At 52.9% G+C, this 16,691-nt stretch overlaps 1 protein-coding gene across 3 annotated transcripts in view; it reads left to right on the forward strand.

Annotated features, from left to right (window-relative positions):
- Window positions 1-6,289, forward strand: part of KDM4B (lysine demethylase 4B) — a 121,076-nt gene extending 114,787 nt beyond the window's left edge. For all 3 annotated transcript variants that reach the window (XM_027547342.1, XM_027547344.1, XM_027547343.1), the window contains 5 exons: window positions 2,039-2,224; window positions 2,302-2,466; window positions 2,741-2,860; window positions 3,327-3,419; window positions 4,404-6,289. In XM_027547342.1, coding sequence (XP_027403143.1) covers window positions 2,039-2,224; window positions 2,302-2,466; window positions 2,741-2,860; window positions 3,327-3,419; window positions 4,404-4,580 — 741 coding nt within the window. In that variant the 3' untranslated portion in view covers window positions 4,581-6,289. The remainder of the gene's footprint in view (window positions 1-2,038; window positions 2,225-2,301; window positions 2,467-2,740; window positions 2,861-3,326; window positions 3,420-4,403) is intronic.
- Window positions 6,290-16,691: the final 10,402 nt, after the last annotated feature.

Raw genomic sequence — 16,691 nt, forward strand, 5'->3', positions numbered from 1 at the left:
GAGGCACCACCCTGGAGCCCCTAGGTATGGGGCCTCCAGGCAGGGCAGAGTGGGTGGCTGGTGGGAGCCATGTGGGAGGGGAAGGGGCCTGGTCAGTTAACGTGGAGCTCAGGCCAGTGCCAGCCCCGCCTGGTCAGGATGGGTATTAGGAAGAGGCCGCAGCGGCAGTGATTCCTCCAGGAACACAGGCGGCAGAGACCTCATTATTCAGGTGGAGTGATGGCGCGGTGTGCAGCGCCGGATAGATCCTGCCTCCCAGACGCTTTATGGATCATCTGACATTTCCAGCTTGCAGCCTCTTCATTACCGGCACTTGTAACGATGAATTAAAAATCCTTTTACACGAGGCTCGCTTGTACTGCCTAATGGAGCCTCACAAGGAAGCTGGCAGTTAACTCCTGCTTGCCCAGCCGCCCGCCTGCCTTCCCGGGGCCACATGCTAGCCACAGGCTTGGGGACGGTCATACCTGGTTATCTGCCCATCCTTCTGTCCCCAGGATTCTCTGGGCGCTGGTCCTGGTGAGTGGTGGCTACCCCAGCCAGCTGGTAGCCTGAGCCTGCTGCTCACCCCCTCACCAGCCCGGATCAGCTTAGGGGGCAGTAGACGTGAGGCTGTCAGGGCAGGTGCTCAAACCAGCTCTGCCCTTCTCCTCAGCTCTGCCTTGCGGTGTCACATCTTGATGGGAGGGAAAGTGGATGTGTTTGACAAGATTGGCAGGAATGCAAGGGGCGGCGGGGAATGGCTTTAGGGGGAAAGGCCTGAGACATAAGACTGTGCCTTGCGGCCTCCATGGCTGATGGCACAGCAGCTGTGGCCCTCAGCCTTCTCCCACGGTCCCTCCTGTACCATCGCCTGACCCCCCATCTCCTGCCCCCACCTCACAGCCTCCAATGAGGGAGATCCGGACACAGGACTCACCCTTAAGGCAGCCTGAGTTCATCGCCTGGCAGATGGCCCCATGGGGGCCTGGCCTGCTTTCCTCATGCTGTGGAAACTCAGAGCAACAAGCTGCCCCCTCTGACCACACTGTCAGGTCTCTCCCGGGCCTTGGCTGTGGGGTTTCTGCCTTCTGGTGCGGAGCCCAGTTCTCAAGGGCCATGTCATGTGTCTCCCTCCCCCCACACAGGCCAGCGGGAGAATCAGGGATCGACAGTTTAATAATGAGATCTCATTGCCATCGATCGGCACGGGGCTGCACTCCTGCAGCGCCCTTGCTGTGGGGCTTCTCTGGCTTTTGAACGTGGTTTACGGAGCGATAAAGGCCGGCTTATTAAATGCCCAGAGTCATCGGCAGGTGGCTGTTGAGTGGCGGCAGGGTGTGGGCACGGGCACAGTGTCGATGGCTTGGGAGCTGACGCCCAGCAGGGCAGGTCGCCCAGGCGGGTGTTCCCACATTGTGGCCCCCCTGCCCCTCCTTATGAAGGGCTACACTGCAGCATCTTTCATTCAAAATTAAGATAAAATCTCCTATTATGTTTTTTTTTTTTTTTAATCCCCATTTCAGTGGCTTTAACTACATTCACAGATTTAGGTAACCATCATCTCTAGCTAGTTCCAGAACATTCCATCACTGCAGAAAGAACACCACCCCCTTCAATTGGGTGACTGCCAACCCCACCCCCAGCCCCTGAAACCCCTAAGCCCGCCGCCTGTCTCTGTGCATCGACCTATCCTGGACGTTTCCCATCAGTGGAATCACACCGTCTTTCTGTGTCTGCTTCTTTCACTGAGTGTGCTGTTTTCAGGGTCCCTCTACATGGTAGCAAGGTGCCTGTTCAGGCAGCTGTGTGGAGGGGCTGGTGGAAAAGAGGTCTAGAGGTGCTCCTGGGGACCAGCTGCAGGCTGGGTTGGTGGGCCTGGGGTGGTCAAGACTCTCCCAGGATGACCCCTCCATGGGGCCAGGCCCCTGCACTCCACCTTCAGGTTTCAGAGTCACTCCCAGGAGACAGACCTAGGGGCCCAGTAGGGCAGGGGCTCCCAGCGCCAGGGGGCAGAAGTGCCAGCCGGAGCCCTGTTCCCACTGCCGTGTCCCCACAGAAATGTGTGTACTGCCGGAAACGGATGAAGAAAGTGTCGGGCGCCTGCATCCAGTGTTCCTGCGAGCACTGCTCCACCTCCTTCCACGTGACCTGTGCCCACGCTGCCGGCGTCCTCATGGAGCCGGACGACTGGCCCTACGTCGTCTCCATCACCTGTTTCAAGCACAAGTCGGGGGGCCACAGCGTGAGTGCCCGTCTGCCCCACAGTCTGTTCCCCGGCCCCGCTGTCCTGCTGTGTTCTGACATCCCCTCCACCTGCAGGTCCAGGTTATGAGGGCCGTGTCCTTGGGCCAGGTGGTCATCACCAAGAACCGCAACGGGCTTTACTACCGGTGCCGCGTCATCGGCACCACCACGCAGACCTTCTACGAAGTGAACTTTGATGATGGATCCTACAGCGACAACCTGTATCCAGAGAGCATCACTGTGAGCGGCAAGGGGTGGGGCAGGCACTGCCCTTAGGACGCTGGGAGGGTTCCTCACGCTGCTGGAGAGCTCTGCCTGCAGGAGGGTGGGCCACAGGGCAGGGTGGCAGCAGACCCCAGGCACCTGCCCATAGCTCACCCTGACAGTTTAAGCTGAGAGCACCGCCTTCCTCTGGCTGGGATGTTTCTACCGAATGGGGCCTTTCTTAGCCCAGGCCAGTGTGGTGGCTGAGGCCAAGGGCGCCCCTCACCCCATCCCATCCTTCCCTCCACAGAGTAGAGACTGTGCCCGGTTGGGCCCACCACCCGAGGGCGAGTTCGTGGAGCTCCGGTGGACTGACGGCAACCTCTACAGGGCCAAATTCATTTCCTCTGTGACCAGTCACATCTACCAGGTGAGGGGGTCCTGTTTGCCAGGTATGGTGGGGCCTGGGGTGGGGCCCTCAGCAGGGTCCTTTGGGGACTGTGGAGCTATCCTCTGAGGTCAGTGCAGGCGGGAAGGTCTTCTAACTGTCCCATATTTTCCCCTTTGGAGATGTCTTCTCGATTGTGTGTGTGTGTGGTAGAACATACTTAACGAAATTTAACCGCTTTCACCATTTTTTAAAGGTACAATTCAGTGCCCCTGATTTTTTAAAAAAATCAAGTTGATTGTGAGTTTTTTCTCATGATCGTGTAAGAAAAGTTATTGACGTGTGAAATCTTAGAAGAAAAATCACCCCCTATCCCAGTGACAAAGACAATGATGGATGACCCTGTGCTGTTTTCCCAGCGGTCGCCCTGCAGGCCGACTGTGAGTGGGTGGGCGCGGGGATGCAAGCTGGGCACGGGGATGCAAGCTGAACTGCATCCCCTTGGCAGGTGGAGTTCGAGGATGGGTCCCAGCTGACAGTGAAACGTGGTGACATCTTCACCCTGGATGAGGAGCTCCCCAAGAGGGTCCGGTCCCGGCTGGTAAGTGGCCAGGAGTTGGGGCGGGGGTGGAGGCACAGCTGCCTTGGGGAGCGACCCATCCAGGCGGCCTTGGAGTCCCGCCTTGGCCTTTGCTGGTTTTGAGGCAGGAGGGGCAGTGGGAGAGTTGGCCTGGCCAGTAAGGAGGAGACAGCAGCACCTAAGCATGGATCGCAGCTGCACGTTGGCGATGCAAAAGGGAATGAGAGAAGCTGGTCTTTTCTCACGACTTTTCGCCATCTTCTTTCTTTTGGATTTAACCCAGAGGCAAACTTTTGAGGATCAGGGGCTGTGGCTGTGGGTGGGAGAGCCGAGTCAGAGCTGGTGGGGGTCTCAGATGCGAGGTTCCCTGGGGGACAGACAGGAGCTGCCAGGCAGACCAACGGTCTGTGTGCAACCCAGCCTTGCCTCCCATGTTCTGTGGACGGCAGGGCTTCCACCCTGCTAGGGGGCCAGTGGCTGGGAGGCTAGGCCCCTCCTCTGCCTGCGGGGGGCGGGGGTCACTCACAGAACAGCGTGGGGGTTCAGGCAGAGGCGGGAGGGGCTGTCCCCAGCAGCCGAGGGCCAGTGGCCTCCAGCAGGGCAAGCATTTGTTCCAGCCAGGCCCCCAAGCACAGCCTGTATTTCAATTCATTCTGGCTGCTATACCACATTGGACAACTTAAACAATCTCATAGGATTCTGGAAGCTGAAAGTCCAAGATCAAGGCACCAGCAAGTTCACGGTCTGGTGAGGGCAGACCCTGGTTTGTGGATAGCTGCCTTCTGTGTCCTCACGTAGTGGAGAGAGAGAGGGTGCTCTCAGGGGTCCCTTTATAAGGGCACTGATCCTGTTCTCGAGGGCCACTCTCTCATGACCTCTTCACCCCTGACCCCATCGTGCTGTGCTGGGGCGGGGCTTCAGCATAGGACTGGACCTTGGGGGACACAGATCTCCGCCCACAGTGCCCTTTCCGCACTAACCCCCACGCCATCTGCTCCCCTGTAGTCGGTCAGCACAGGGGCCCCACAGGAGAGCGTCTTCTCTGGAGAGGAGGTGAAGGCCGCCAAGCGCCCTCGGGTGGGCACCCCTCGCGCCGCAGAGGACTCAGGGCGGAACCCGGACTACCCGGCCTTCATGGAGAGCCTGCTGCAGGCGCAGTGCTGGCCCGGAGCCCCCTACTAGGACCGCCGGTCGCCCGTGAGCCCTCGGCCCAGCAAGGCAGGCGCGGCGGGCCCTGGCGTTTGCTTGCTGTGAATCCCTGTCCTCGCCTCCCAGCCCGAGAGGCTACCTCGGCGACAGGAGCGAGCAGGACGCCGTACGCGCCCCCGGACTCAGGGAGCAGGGCCACGCGGGCTCTGGGGGGCTGGCGGGGGTGCGCGCACCACCCCCTTGACCCAGATTCGTAAACCACGTAAGCTCTTCTTCTCGTAAAAGGTGCTACTGCATTGCCTGCCTCCTGAGCAGCCGTGGAGATTGTGACTTCTGTACATACATCACCTTTGTGAGGTTCTTTCTATAAATACCTATTGTTTAAAAAAAAAATGCAAGAAAAAAAAAGGAAAGAAAAGGAAAAATCACACCCCAAAGTTGTTTTCTAGATTTGTGGCTTTAAAAACAAAACGAAATGAAACAAAACGTCCTTTTTTTCTCAGAACCCGGTGAGCTGCCCAAGATAAAAGCAGCTCAGCTTTTTGTTTGTCATGTTTTCTGGTCTCGCTCGCTGTGAGCGATGGGGATGCTCTGTAGCAGCGGTGAGGCCTGGGGGCACTGGGAGGCGAGGGCAGGACGCCTGGGCACCCTGAAGGCGGTGCCAGGTCACTCACTCTCTCCCAGTCATGAGATCGAGAAGGTCTGGGCAGCGGGCACCACGTGGCCAGCACCCAGCGGGAGGCTAGCAGTTCCTCTGGTGGCCCTCCCCCTTCTCTGCGTGGCCTTTTGCAAAATAAATGCGCTCTCTTCTGGTGGCTCCATCTTCTGCTTCTTCCCCTGGGAAGAACCATCTCCCAGCTGAGGCCGCGGGTGGGCGGCCCTCAGGGGTCTGGCTGCGGCTCACACATATGCAGAGGGTCTTCCCCAACCCGAGGGCCTGGTACATCCTGTACGATCTCTGTGACGCGTGGATTTGTGTGTCTGGGAGAGAGAGCTCTCGAGAGGGAATCACGGCTTTCAGCTTGGAGGAAATCTGCCCCGGAAGGCTTATGGGCTGAATTTCCAGGCAGAAAAACATGTTGGTCATTCCAGGCTAGGGGAAGAATGGTGCCCCCACCACATCTCAGCCACCCCGTGGTCCCTGCAGAGGGGGTGAAAGCGTCATTTGCTTGTATAAAGATTTTTTAAGTTTAAAAAAGAGGTTCTAACAGTTGCCAGGCCAGAGAGAACCAAGTAAGGAAAGTGGAGAGAAGCTCCCTTGGTGGGGGGAAGGGCAGGTGCCCTAGAGGGGCGGGCGGGGCGGCGGGAGGTGCCGGGGAGTCAGCGGAATGTGGGGGTTCCCTCTGCATGCAGCAGGCCCCTGCCCCGGGGCGCTGTCCCTGTGTTCATATGTAGTTTGAAAATGCTATTTATATTGTAAAGAGAATAAAAAGAAGCAGGCAGACGCCCCTGTGGCTCCGGGTCGGGCAGGTGGGCCACCCCTGTGGCCAGTCCCTCTGGGTTCCACCCCATCCATGGTGGGTTCCTGGACCACTTGTGCAGACAGGCAGTGGCGCAGCAAAGGGGGAGCGTGCTTTCCCCATGAAGGTATATCTGTGTCTATGTGTGAAAGCAAGAAACAAAAACCCCCACCCACCCTGATTTTTTTTCCACCTGAGATTAAGGATGCGCTGTATTTTTGCCTAATTCCCCTGCCTCTAGGTTCATAATGAATTAAAGGCTCGTGAGCACTGCGAATTACAGCTCCAGGTGGTTGCAGCGTCTTCTTTTGTCTTCTTTTCTGAGTGGGTGCCCGGGAGCCGGGCAGCGGTCTCCAGGCTGGGGTGGGCTCTGGGTGCCCCCTCCAGGAGGGAACAGGCATGGTTCTTCCCCAAAGGGTGGCACATGGCCCCACAGCCCCTGCTTTCTGCCTCCAGGATGGAGAAAATTTCCTTACAGAGCTAGACATCAGAAGCTTGTGTCCACACAGACGTCTGGCCCCCGAGGCTTTTGAGTCTCCCTGGGGCAAGGCCCTCTCCCCGCTGCCCTCCCAGCCCCTGCCCAGTTCTTGTGACACCTGAGCCAGGGATCGTATTTTGTGGTGGGCAGCCATTGGGCATATGTGAGACGGCAGGGTCCACGTGGGGTGAGGCTGTCCCCCCCAACATTCATGAATGTGTTACTCATTCGGCCAGTACCAGGATACAGCAGTAGGTGGGACAGCAGTGGGAGAGATAGATGGTATATAAAACGGGATGTCAGTTGTGATGTAAACAGTAGGAGGTCCTGAGGGAGATGAGAGGGTGAGGCATGGGGACATCTTGGGGCACAGTCAGTGCAAAGGCTCTGGGGCAGCACCGTGCCTGGATTTTGTCTCCTGTACAGCTTGTGGGATCTTAGTTCCCCAACCAGGGATCAAACCCGTGACCCCTGGCAGTGGAAGCACCAAGTCTTAACCACTGGACCACCAGGGAAGTACCCATGCCTGGTGTTTTGGAGGAGCAGCTGAGTGGGACCATGTGACTACAGCAGAGCAAGGGGGAGAAGGGAGGGGGAGAGAGGGAGGAGACGAAGGCAGGGAGGCGATGGGACAGGTCACGCAGGGCACTGTGGGCTGCAGGAAGACTGGGGCCTTTACCCCAGGGAAGTGGGAGCCTGAGAGGGTTGTGGGCAGAGGAGAAGCGGGGCCTGACTCCGCCTCTGCTCACTGGTGCCCTCTGACCCCTGAGAGGAGGACAGACCATGGGGTGAGGTGGGACCCTGGGGACCAGGGCAGAATGGAAACACGGAGCATCTCGAAAGATGGCTTTTGAGGTGAGCTGGGCTATCACGGCTGGACATGGGGCCGACGGCTGAGAGAAGGCATTTAGGAGACATCAGCAGATGGGCCTGAGGGCCATGGACAGGGCGCCCCTCAGGGCCTCAGTTTTTCTTCTGCAGAATGGGCATCCTTAAGGGTGCTGTGTCCTGAGCAAATTTCCTCCAATGATGTATCCACCCAGCCACTGCCACCCTCAGCCTGCTTCTCCGACCCCTTTGCAGAGATGCTACCTCTGGCACCCGCAACAAAGCCCCCAGGACTCAGTTTCCCCATCTGCTACAGGGGACTCTGCAACACTGACCAGGTGAGTCAGCGTCCTCTGACCCTCCCCGGGGCCTGGCGGATGTCCGTCCTCAGTGGTGAGGAGGGGGCCACAGACAGCAGCAGCGTGAATGGCTGACCCAGGTGGTCTCAGCACGGTTGCAGATGGATCTCTGTTCTCCATGCTCTCCGAAACATCATAAAATGGGGAGGTAATTTGGGACAGGCCATCGTGGACTGAGGCCAGGGCCAAGATACCAGGCTGACTCCACGACTGAGCAGCTGCATGGAACCTACAGCATCTGTGGCATCCAGGCACTGGGCCCAACACTGGAGTCTGAGAGATAAATTTATCAGGTGCAAATATCAACTGCCCTGTGCCAGGACCTGGGAGGTGGCTGAGGAAGAGGTGGGCAAGATCACTGCTTCTCTGGAGTTTATAGAGTTCAGGAAAGCAGGCAAGTGATGAAAGCATAAGGCATCATAAATACAACTTTGACATGTGCCCTGAAATTGCAGAGATGGAAGGTAAGCCATGGTCACAGAGACCTGTCAGGATCCTAAATAGGTGATATTTAGATCTGACCCCTCAACGGAGATCAGTCAGATTCAGGCGAGGGATGTGGTACATGGTATGGAATACCCCAGCCTCTTCGGTCAAGATCCCTGCAACCTACAGCCCTCAAGTCAAATCCGGCTCTCCTACAAATAAAGTTTTGTTGGCACATAGGCACACCCATTCATTGAGTACCATCTATGGCGGACTTTGCTCTACAAGGGAGGGCTGAGCGGTAGCAGCAGAGACCGCCTGGTGCCCCAAGAGCTAGACATACACTATCTGGCCCTTTACAGAAAAAGTTGTGCTCATTTTAGACATAGAGCAAGTGAGAAATGGCAGCTTCTATACACTTGATCTGTGCCTGTGACAGAATCATTTTTCCGTGGGGCATCCCTCAATGCCCAGACCCACCTTACCTCCCAGAGGCCCCTGATTAGGCTCACTGTCTATAGCATCCACCCCAGACCACCCCTGCAAAGAGCTTGGTGGAAAGAGGACTTTGGCTTGGGCCCCTCCATCCATTTGTCATTCATCCACTGGGGGCTCCGCCCAACACATCTGGAGCATCCCTGCTCATCCTGCTGATTGCTGAAGGGAAGCCCAAACACGCCCCCTGTCCAGCCCATTGGGCTGCCCCACCTCCCCAAGTTGCCCCCTTTGGCCAGTGCAGAGAGTGACAGTGGGTCTGGGCCTCTGTGGTCCACTAATCCTGGCTCTAAGCCCCACTGTCATGATTCACAGCTTTTGTGAAAGTGAAAGTCGTGCCCAACTCTGAAGCCCCATGGACTATACAGTCCATGGAATTCTCCAGGCTGGAATACTGGAGTGGGTAGCCATTCCCTTCTCCAGGGGATCTTCCCAACCCAGGGATTGAACCCAGGTCTCCTGCATTGCAGGCAGATTCTTTACCAGCTGAGCTACCAGGGAAGCCCAAGAATACTGGAGTGGGTAGTCTCTCCCTTCTCCAGCAGATCTTCCTGACCCAGGAATCGAACCAGAGTCTCCTGCATTGCAGGCAGATTCTTTACCAGCTGAGCTACCAGGGAAGCCACAGCTTTTATGCTGGTGCTTAAATCTTGGTGTGCCTGCTCCTCCCTCTCCCCAGCACCAACTGTCCCGCCTCCTCGACTGGCCACCCATCCAGGCTGCCCCGCTCCACACCCCAGAGAGACAGCTCAGGGACATAGAACCACAGTCCCAAGATCACCACAGGGAGAAATATTCCCCAAGACAGACCCTAAAAGGCCCAGAGGCCAGGCTCAGAGAGCCCTGCAGCTCTCAGCCGGGCTGGGGGACCATTGCCAGGGAGTGTTATTTATGGATTAGATTTCCAGAGCACTTTTGCTCCCTTAATGGAGAAAATAAGAATTACTTGCTGCCATAGGCGGTGCAAGGGGTGACACCCGGCAGCCGGCAGAGGCGAGGCCAGGAGGGATGAGTGTCTGGGTGCCTGGCGTCTCTCTGGTATAGCATCCATCCTGCTGGGCGACGGACAGATGGCTCTTTTCCCAGCAGCTTCCTGGGGGAGGGGGCAGGGGTCCTTCCAGGACAGGCCAGCCTCCCTCCCTGCTCTTCCAGGTGACCTCCACTGGCCCCAGGACACTTACTGCTCTGTTGACCCCATTTTAGCTTCAAATCACCATTAACCAGTGGCTTAGAACACCAGACATTCATTCCTCGCCTATCCTGGAGGCCAGAAGCTTGAGACCCAGGTGTCACAAGGCTGTACTCTCTCCAGGGGAGAATGCTTCCTGTCTCTTCCAGTTTCTGGTGGCCCCAGGTGTCGCTCCACCCTCTGCCTCTGTCTTCACACACCATCTGTGTGACTGTGTCTTTCCTCTGTTTCCAGTGCCCCTCAGCCTCTCTCTGGTACAGGGACACCAGTGACTGGATTTAGGGCCACCTGGATCATCCAGGACCTGCTTGTCATCCCAAAATCCTTGACTTAGTCACAGCTGCAGAGACACTTTTCCCAAATAGGGTCACAGTCACAAGTTAGGGGAAGTAGGGCATGATCGTGTTTTGGGGGGAGCCCCCAGGCAAGCCACTCCAGGTTCCTCCCCTCACTGCAGCCCCAGTGACCCCCTACATGATTGTGAACCCCATGAGCATAAAGACACAGTCTTTGCCCTATCGGCAACCCCCACGCTCAGCCTAGAGCCTGACAGGCCGATGGGTCTTAAAGAGCTTAAGGACGTTGGTGACCTACAACGGCTGGTGGGATGGGGTATAAAATAATTAGGGGAGAGGGGGAACACAGTAGCTGGAGTAAAGAGGGGATGACCCACTCTGAGTATACTTTCTGAAATAGCTCTGACTCTTACAGTCTTTATTTCACATGCCCCAGACAATAACTAGTTAAAATCATCCAGAATGTGGTGGGAATCCCAAAATGGAAAACAGTAACGCATGAACCCAACTGAGCTGTAAATGAAAAGGAGGGAGAGAGAAAGGAGCTGATCGAAGTAACTTTTGAGATGGTATCTTGAGTGGCTACTGTTAGGCTAGAAACAAAAATACCTATACACCAATTCTGTTCTCCAGTAGAAACCCTGGTTTTCCCAAGTAGGCCAAGCTGTAGCTCCCTTATAGTGAAAAGTCGCTCAGTTGTATCTGACTCTGCAATCCCATGGACTATACAGTCCATGGAACTTTCCAGGCCAGAATATGGGAGTGGGTAGCTATTCCCTCCTCCAGGGGATCTTCCCAACCCAAAGATCAAACCCAGGTCTCCCACATTGCAGGTGGGTTCTTTACCAGCCGAGCCACCAGGGAAGCCCAAGAATACTGGAGTGGGCAGCCTATCCCTTCTCAGCCTTTCTTTCCAACCCAGGAATCGAACGAGGGTCTCCTGCATTGCAGGCGATTCTTTACCAGCTGAGCTACCAGGGAAGACCTATGTGAATCCTGGAGCTGGACAAATAAGTCAATAAATTGTAGATTATGAGAGCTGTGTTCCTCTCAGTCAAAGAAATTATAGATAAGTCAAGAAGGCGGGAAGGTAGAACAAACCATGTGCTGGGCTGGAACCAGAAGTCCCAGTATTAATTCATGGTCCTCGATACATGGAGAAAGATTAGATAGATAGATATAGTAACAGTACAGGTAGACGTGGAAGTAAATATAGACGTCTGTATGCATGGATAGCCTGATTCTCTTGCAGCAATGAGCATCCCTGGCACCTGCAATTTGGTTTCTAAGTACTATTCTCCAATAAAAGGAGCGAGAACTTCTTGGAGAAATCATTAACTTTATGCTGCATGGAGCAGGGGAAACACAAGGTAAATCTGGAGCATCTTGTGTTGCCAGAAAGTAAGGAGATATATGTGTGTGTGAATATATATTTGTATATACAAACAGAGCCCAAACCAAAGCCACTCCCAAGAACCAACACTAGAGGAATTTGAATAATAAAAGTGATAGTATTAGGTTATAATGTAATAGAGTGAAATATCCAAACTGCTATAAATAATTGACTTGATACATAAATGGACCGAGGGAGAAAGGATTCATCTTCCTTACAGATGAATCCTGATTCATTAATGTAGGGGTGAAAGTTTGCATTCGAACTGTCTACGTTCAGTCACTCTGAATGTGAACTCTGGCAGGGGGCCACTGCTTCTGGTTCCATTTCAGGAGCTTAGGGTACACAGGGGAAGAAAACAGGCCAAAAAACCAAAACATTTCTGTCCATGGTAGCTCACAGTCTCTCAGGGGAGGCAGACAGGATGAATAACCGAACTATGGAACAGATTAGAAGGCTGTAGATACTACCTGGAAAAAAAGGGAGGAGAGATGAGGGCAGAGAGTTGATACTGTTTTATTATATAGGATGTTCAGAGTCTCATCGAGAAGCAAAGCCCTTTGAGCAAAGACCTGAAGGAAGTTAGGGAACAAATCAGGTGTACACTTAGAAAAGAGCTCCTGATGGCCCCTTGTGTCTGAAGCAGAGTGAGCAAGGAGGAGAGAGAGTGGAAGGGAGGGCAGGGAGGGGATGGGGCAGATCCTGTAGGACCTTGTGGGCCAGGGGGAGGACTTGGGCTTTTACCCCGAGTAGGTGGGAGCCTGGAGGGCTGTGGGCAGAGAAGGACCGGGGCCTGACTCACGTGTTCACAGGCATACCCTGATGGTTGTGGTGGGGAGGACAGACAGTATGTGACCTGGACAGGAGCCTGGAACCCCAGTGAAGGCAGCCGAGCTTGTCCAGGTGGGTGATGTTGGGGCTGGACCAGGTGGAATCAGTGACCATTCTCTGGGTTGAGCAGTGTAGAGGTCCCTGCAGACCCTGAAAGGGGACAGTTAGAGCAGGGGCATGAATGCCGGGTTAGAGAAGCGTCCACATTTTTACAAAGAATTGCCCTGTTCTCTGGTAAAAAGTAATATTCCTTAGTACAGATAGACTGTAATTTGTTTAATCAATTTATGGACCTGGAGGTTATTTCCAGTTTTTCCCAGCTATGAACCATGCTGCACCAGGGCAGTTTTCCTTGTACTCATGTGTGCATGTTCCTCTAGAATAAATTCCTAAGAATGGGGGTGGGGTGGGGAGGATTGCTGGGTGGAAGCTTCTGTCATTTTACTTGTAATTCCTGCAGCCAGGTGACCCCCAAACTCCTTGTGCGCCCTGAGGTGTGATGGGAGAGGTTGCCTCTTCCCCAGAACTTCTAGGGTAAATGCTCCCACCTAACCTGTGATCCCCACCTACTGGATTAGTGAAAAGCTACAACTGATCATGACCTCAACATTTATTTCTCTTATAAAGAGTCAGGTTGAGCATTCTTTCCGATGATTAAAAGCTTTTTGTCAGGACAGTCTTGAAACAAAGTGTTTAAAATTCCCCTAGGACCATTTCCTGCCAGCAATAGGGCTGATTTGATGTTTCCTGTTTCGCCATGCTGTATCCGTCCAGTTCCAGGTCGCTGGCAGAGCTGTGGATCGGTGCCACACCTAGGCTTGTGTGTGTGCATACTGAGTCACTTCAGTCGTGTCTGACTCTTTGCAACCTATGACTGTAGTCCGTCAGGCTCCTCTGTCCATGGGATTCTCCAGGCAAGAATACTGGAGCGGCTTGCCATTTCCTCCTCCAGGGCATCTTTCAGACCCAGGAATCTAACCTAGTGGTGGGCAGGTTCTTCTGGGAAGCCCTGCACCTAGGCTTACCCTTCTCTTATTTGATTCTGTGAAATTAGAAACAGCAAGCTCATAAATAACTGTAGAGCAAGTGGCTGGCGGCAGGACATTAGCTCAAACTAGGACTGGGAAAACGCAGGCATCTCTCGCCAAAAACCCCTGACCATCACTGTGGGCTGGAAAACTGGTCCTTGCCACTTGGGGAAGGACCACACATTCCACACCCCAACTCTGATTGTGTTAATGCTGCAAAGAATCCCACATTTGTGTCTGCTGAAGCATTTGGATATAGTTTTAAAATATACCCCCATGATGAATCATCCATCTTGTTCTCCAGCAGGAAAAGAATCATCACTGAAGGCTCAGACCTCTGGTAATGGAGCCATATGTGCAAAAGCTCCATGTTCTTAAGAAACCCCAATTTGTCCTCGGAGTTAGGAATTCTGGAGAAGTTTTTTATTTCCCCATGAAAGGGACAGTCAAGGCTGGTGCTGTTTTTTCCCCATTCGTCTTATCTCTTCCTGACATATAGGATGTGGACATGATGGCCGGAGCCATGGCAGCCATTTTACTATCACAAGAGAGAAGCTGAGATCTCTTTTACATCATTCATTCATTTATTGGGTAGGTAGTTTTTGCTTATTTCCAGGATGTAAATACTCTTACCATGGCTGATTTCAAACCATCAGCATGATGTCACTAAATGCAGAATTGGAAAAAGAAGCACAGTAGCCCACCATTATATAATGTTTCCATCAAACAAATATTAATACAATAAATATTGTAAAATACCTCAAGAGTATAGATAATAGAAAAATATTAGTAAACATAAGTAGCAAGTGATAAGTTTTGAATATTTATTGCTTTGGTTTTAATATAATTTCATTGGAAATTTATATAATTTTATTTTTCTTAATGGCTGTGTTTAACAACCAGTTCACAACAATAACTGCATGATTTTGCTCAGGTTTGGGAGTGGGATAAAAACATTTGGTAGAAGCCAGTGTATTTTGTTTGAAAAGTATATCCTCACGTTCTGTGATTTTTTTTTGCAGCTCAGATTGCTGGGGGCCCCACGTCATCTTTCAAAAGTATTTCTTAATCATTAGCTTCCCAGGAACAGGGCTCAAGTGACCACAGAGCTGATAAATACCAATCGATCGCTGTACTTTCCATTCACACTCCTTCCAGTGGTCGTGAGAATTCCTCACGCTCACAACTTGACTAGTCCCGGAACACACAGATTCTTTGTTTCCTATTTGGGCTGATCTGTAGCTCCCACTCATGCTTCCAGCATATTTCTAGGTATTTACCTTGTATTAGCATGGCTTTTACACTTTAATGAATCACTTCCAAGCCACTGATCCAATTTTTATAAAACTTTCTGTGAAAGTATAGCACACAAACAGAAAAGTATATTTCCCCCATAAAATGAGGATTGTATGGTTGTGCCTGTTTGAACTGCATTTCTCAATTAGCCTTACACTGTGGACATTTTCATATCATTAAATATACTCGGTCTACATTTTAACACCCATCTAACATTTTTGACTGAACTGTAATTTACAGTCCATAAATATATCTTGAGTCATGCGGTTGTAAGTTTGGCAAACGCATCCTCATGAAAAACCACCAAGCAAAACGTGATATGGAGCATCTCCTTCCCTCCACAGTATTTCTTCGTCTCCCTCCTAACTCCAAACCATTATTCTGTTTTCCATTCCTCTAGATTAATGTAAACTGTTCTAGAACTTTCTGCAGATGAATCCTGAGGAATGTACCATCTGTATTTGGGTTCCTTCCCTCAGCACGATGCACTCGAGACTCACCCTTCTTGGGTGTTGCAGCACAGAGTCCCTTTTCCACAGCTGTAGAGTGCTCCATGGCGTAGCTGGACCACAGTTTGTGGCTCCCCAGTAAATGGACATTTGTGATTGCAGGTGAAACCAGGTGAATTCATTCGTGCCCTCAGCCACTTGTGGGTATTTCACGAGGCTTTCAATCTCAGCTTTTCACTGCTTCTTCCTGAATCTTCTCCAGCTGGGGTTTCCAGCATGGAGCTCTTCCAACGAAGTTTGCAATGATTCGCTTATATCTGATTCTAGAGTGAATGAGGGACAATGCACAGGTGGGTCAGGGCTGTCATGGCCACCAGGTTGAGTGATGGACGAGTGGGAGGTGGCCTCAGGGAGGAGCTTGGCCTTTGTTCACTTTGCTCGGAGAGAACTGGGGTCTCTGGGAGGATTCTGAGTGGGGAATCGGCCCAGAGCAGGAGTCAGGAGACCCTGTGAATCCCCTGTAAGGGGCACAAGGAGAGAACTGCTGCTGCTGCTGCTAAGTCGCTTCAGTTGTGTCCGACTCTGTGTGACTCCATAGACTGCAGCCCACCAGGCTCCCCCATCCCTGGGATTCTCCAGGCAAGAACACTGGAGTGGGTTGCCATTTCCTTCTCCAATGCAAGAAAGTGAAAGGTGAAAGTGAAGTCACTCAGTCATGTCTGACTCTTCACGACCCCATGGACTGCAGCCTACCAGGCTCCTCCGTCCATGGGATTTTCCAGGCAAGAGTACTGGAGTGGGGTGCCATCGCCTTCTCCGCAAGGAGAGAACTAGGTGGAGCCAATGGACCAGCCCTGTATCCCCTGGAGAAGGGCTGAGCACAGCCCTCGAACCCCTGCCTCTGCTGGATTCAATGCATTGACACCAGGGCCATGGCCATCTGATCACAGAATCTGTTCAGAACAGCTGCCTGGTGACAAGTATAATAAAGTGTATTAATGAGGCCATTATTACTCCCTAATTAAAAGCTAATAAGGAAGAGTTAATTGCCTTTAAAAGATGAAGCAAGACCAGGCTGGGATTTATCTCTGTTTGCTTTTGCTTGCCTGGATAGGCTGATATTTGGAAACTAATTAATTGAATCAAATCTTACAGAAAACTAATAATCTCCTCATGCCATTTGGGCTGTTGAATTTAAAGGTGTTTGCTGCATGCCTGGGTGTTTCCATTGTAAGATCCTGGGTCCTCTGTTCCTTGCAAAGGGCGTGGTTGGCGAGGTGACGGGGCTGGAGGGAGCGGGTGGTGGTTGGGGAGTCATTTGCCCTCTTAATTCTGGTTCCCGCTTTGCTGCCCAGGGCCAAATCTGGTCCACAGTCAAATCTCAGACCTACTTCCATGAGGTGCATGCTCAGTTGCTTCAGCTGTGTCTGACTCTTTGCGACCCTTTGGACTGTAGCCCACCAGGCTCCTCAGTCCATGGGATTCTCCAGGCAAGAATTCTGGAGTGGGCTGCCATTTTCCTCCTGCAGGGGATCTTCCTGTCCCAGGGACTGAACCCAAGTTCAATCCTGCATTGCAGGGGGATTCTTTACCCCCTGAACCACGGGGGAAGCCCA

Source organism: Bos indicus x Bos taurus, chromosome 7 (genome assembly GCF_003369695.1).
Source record: "Bos indicus x Bos taurus breed Angus x Brahman F1 hybrid chromosome 7, Bos_hybrid_MaternalHap_v2.0, whole genome shotgun sequence".
NCBI lineage: Eukaryota > Metazoa > Chordata > Mammalia > Artiodactyla > Bovidae > Bos > Bos indicus x Bos taurus.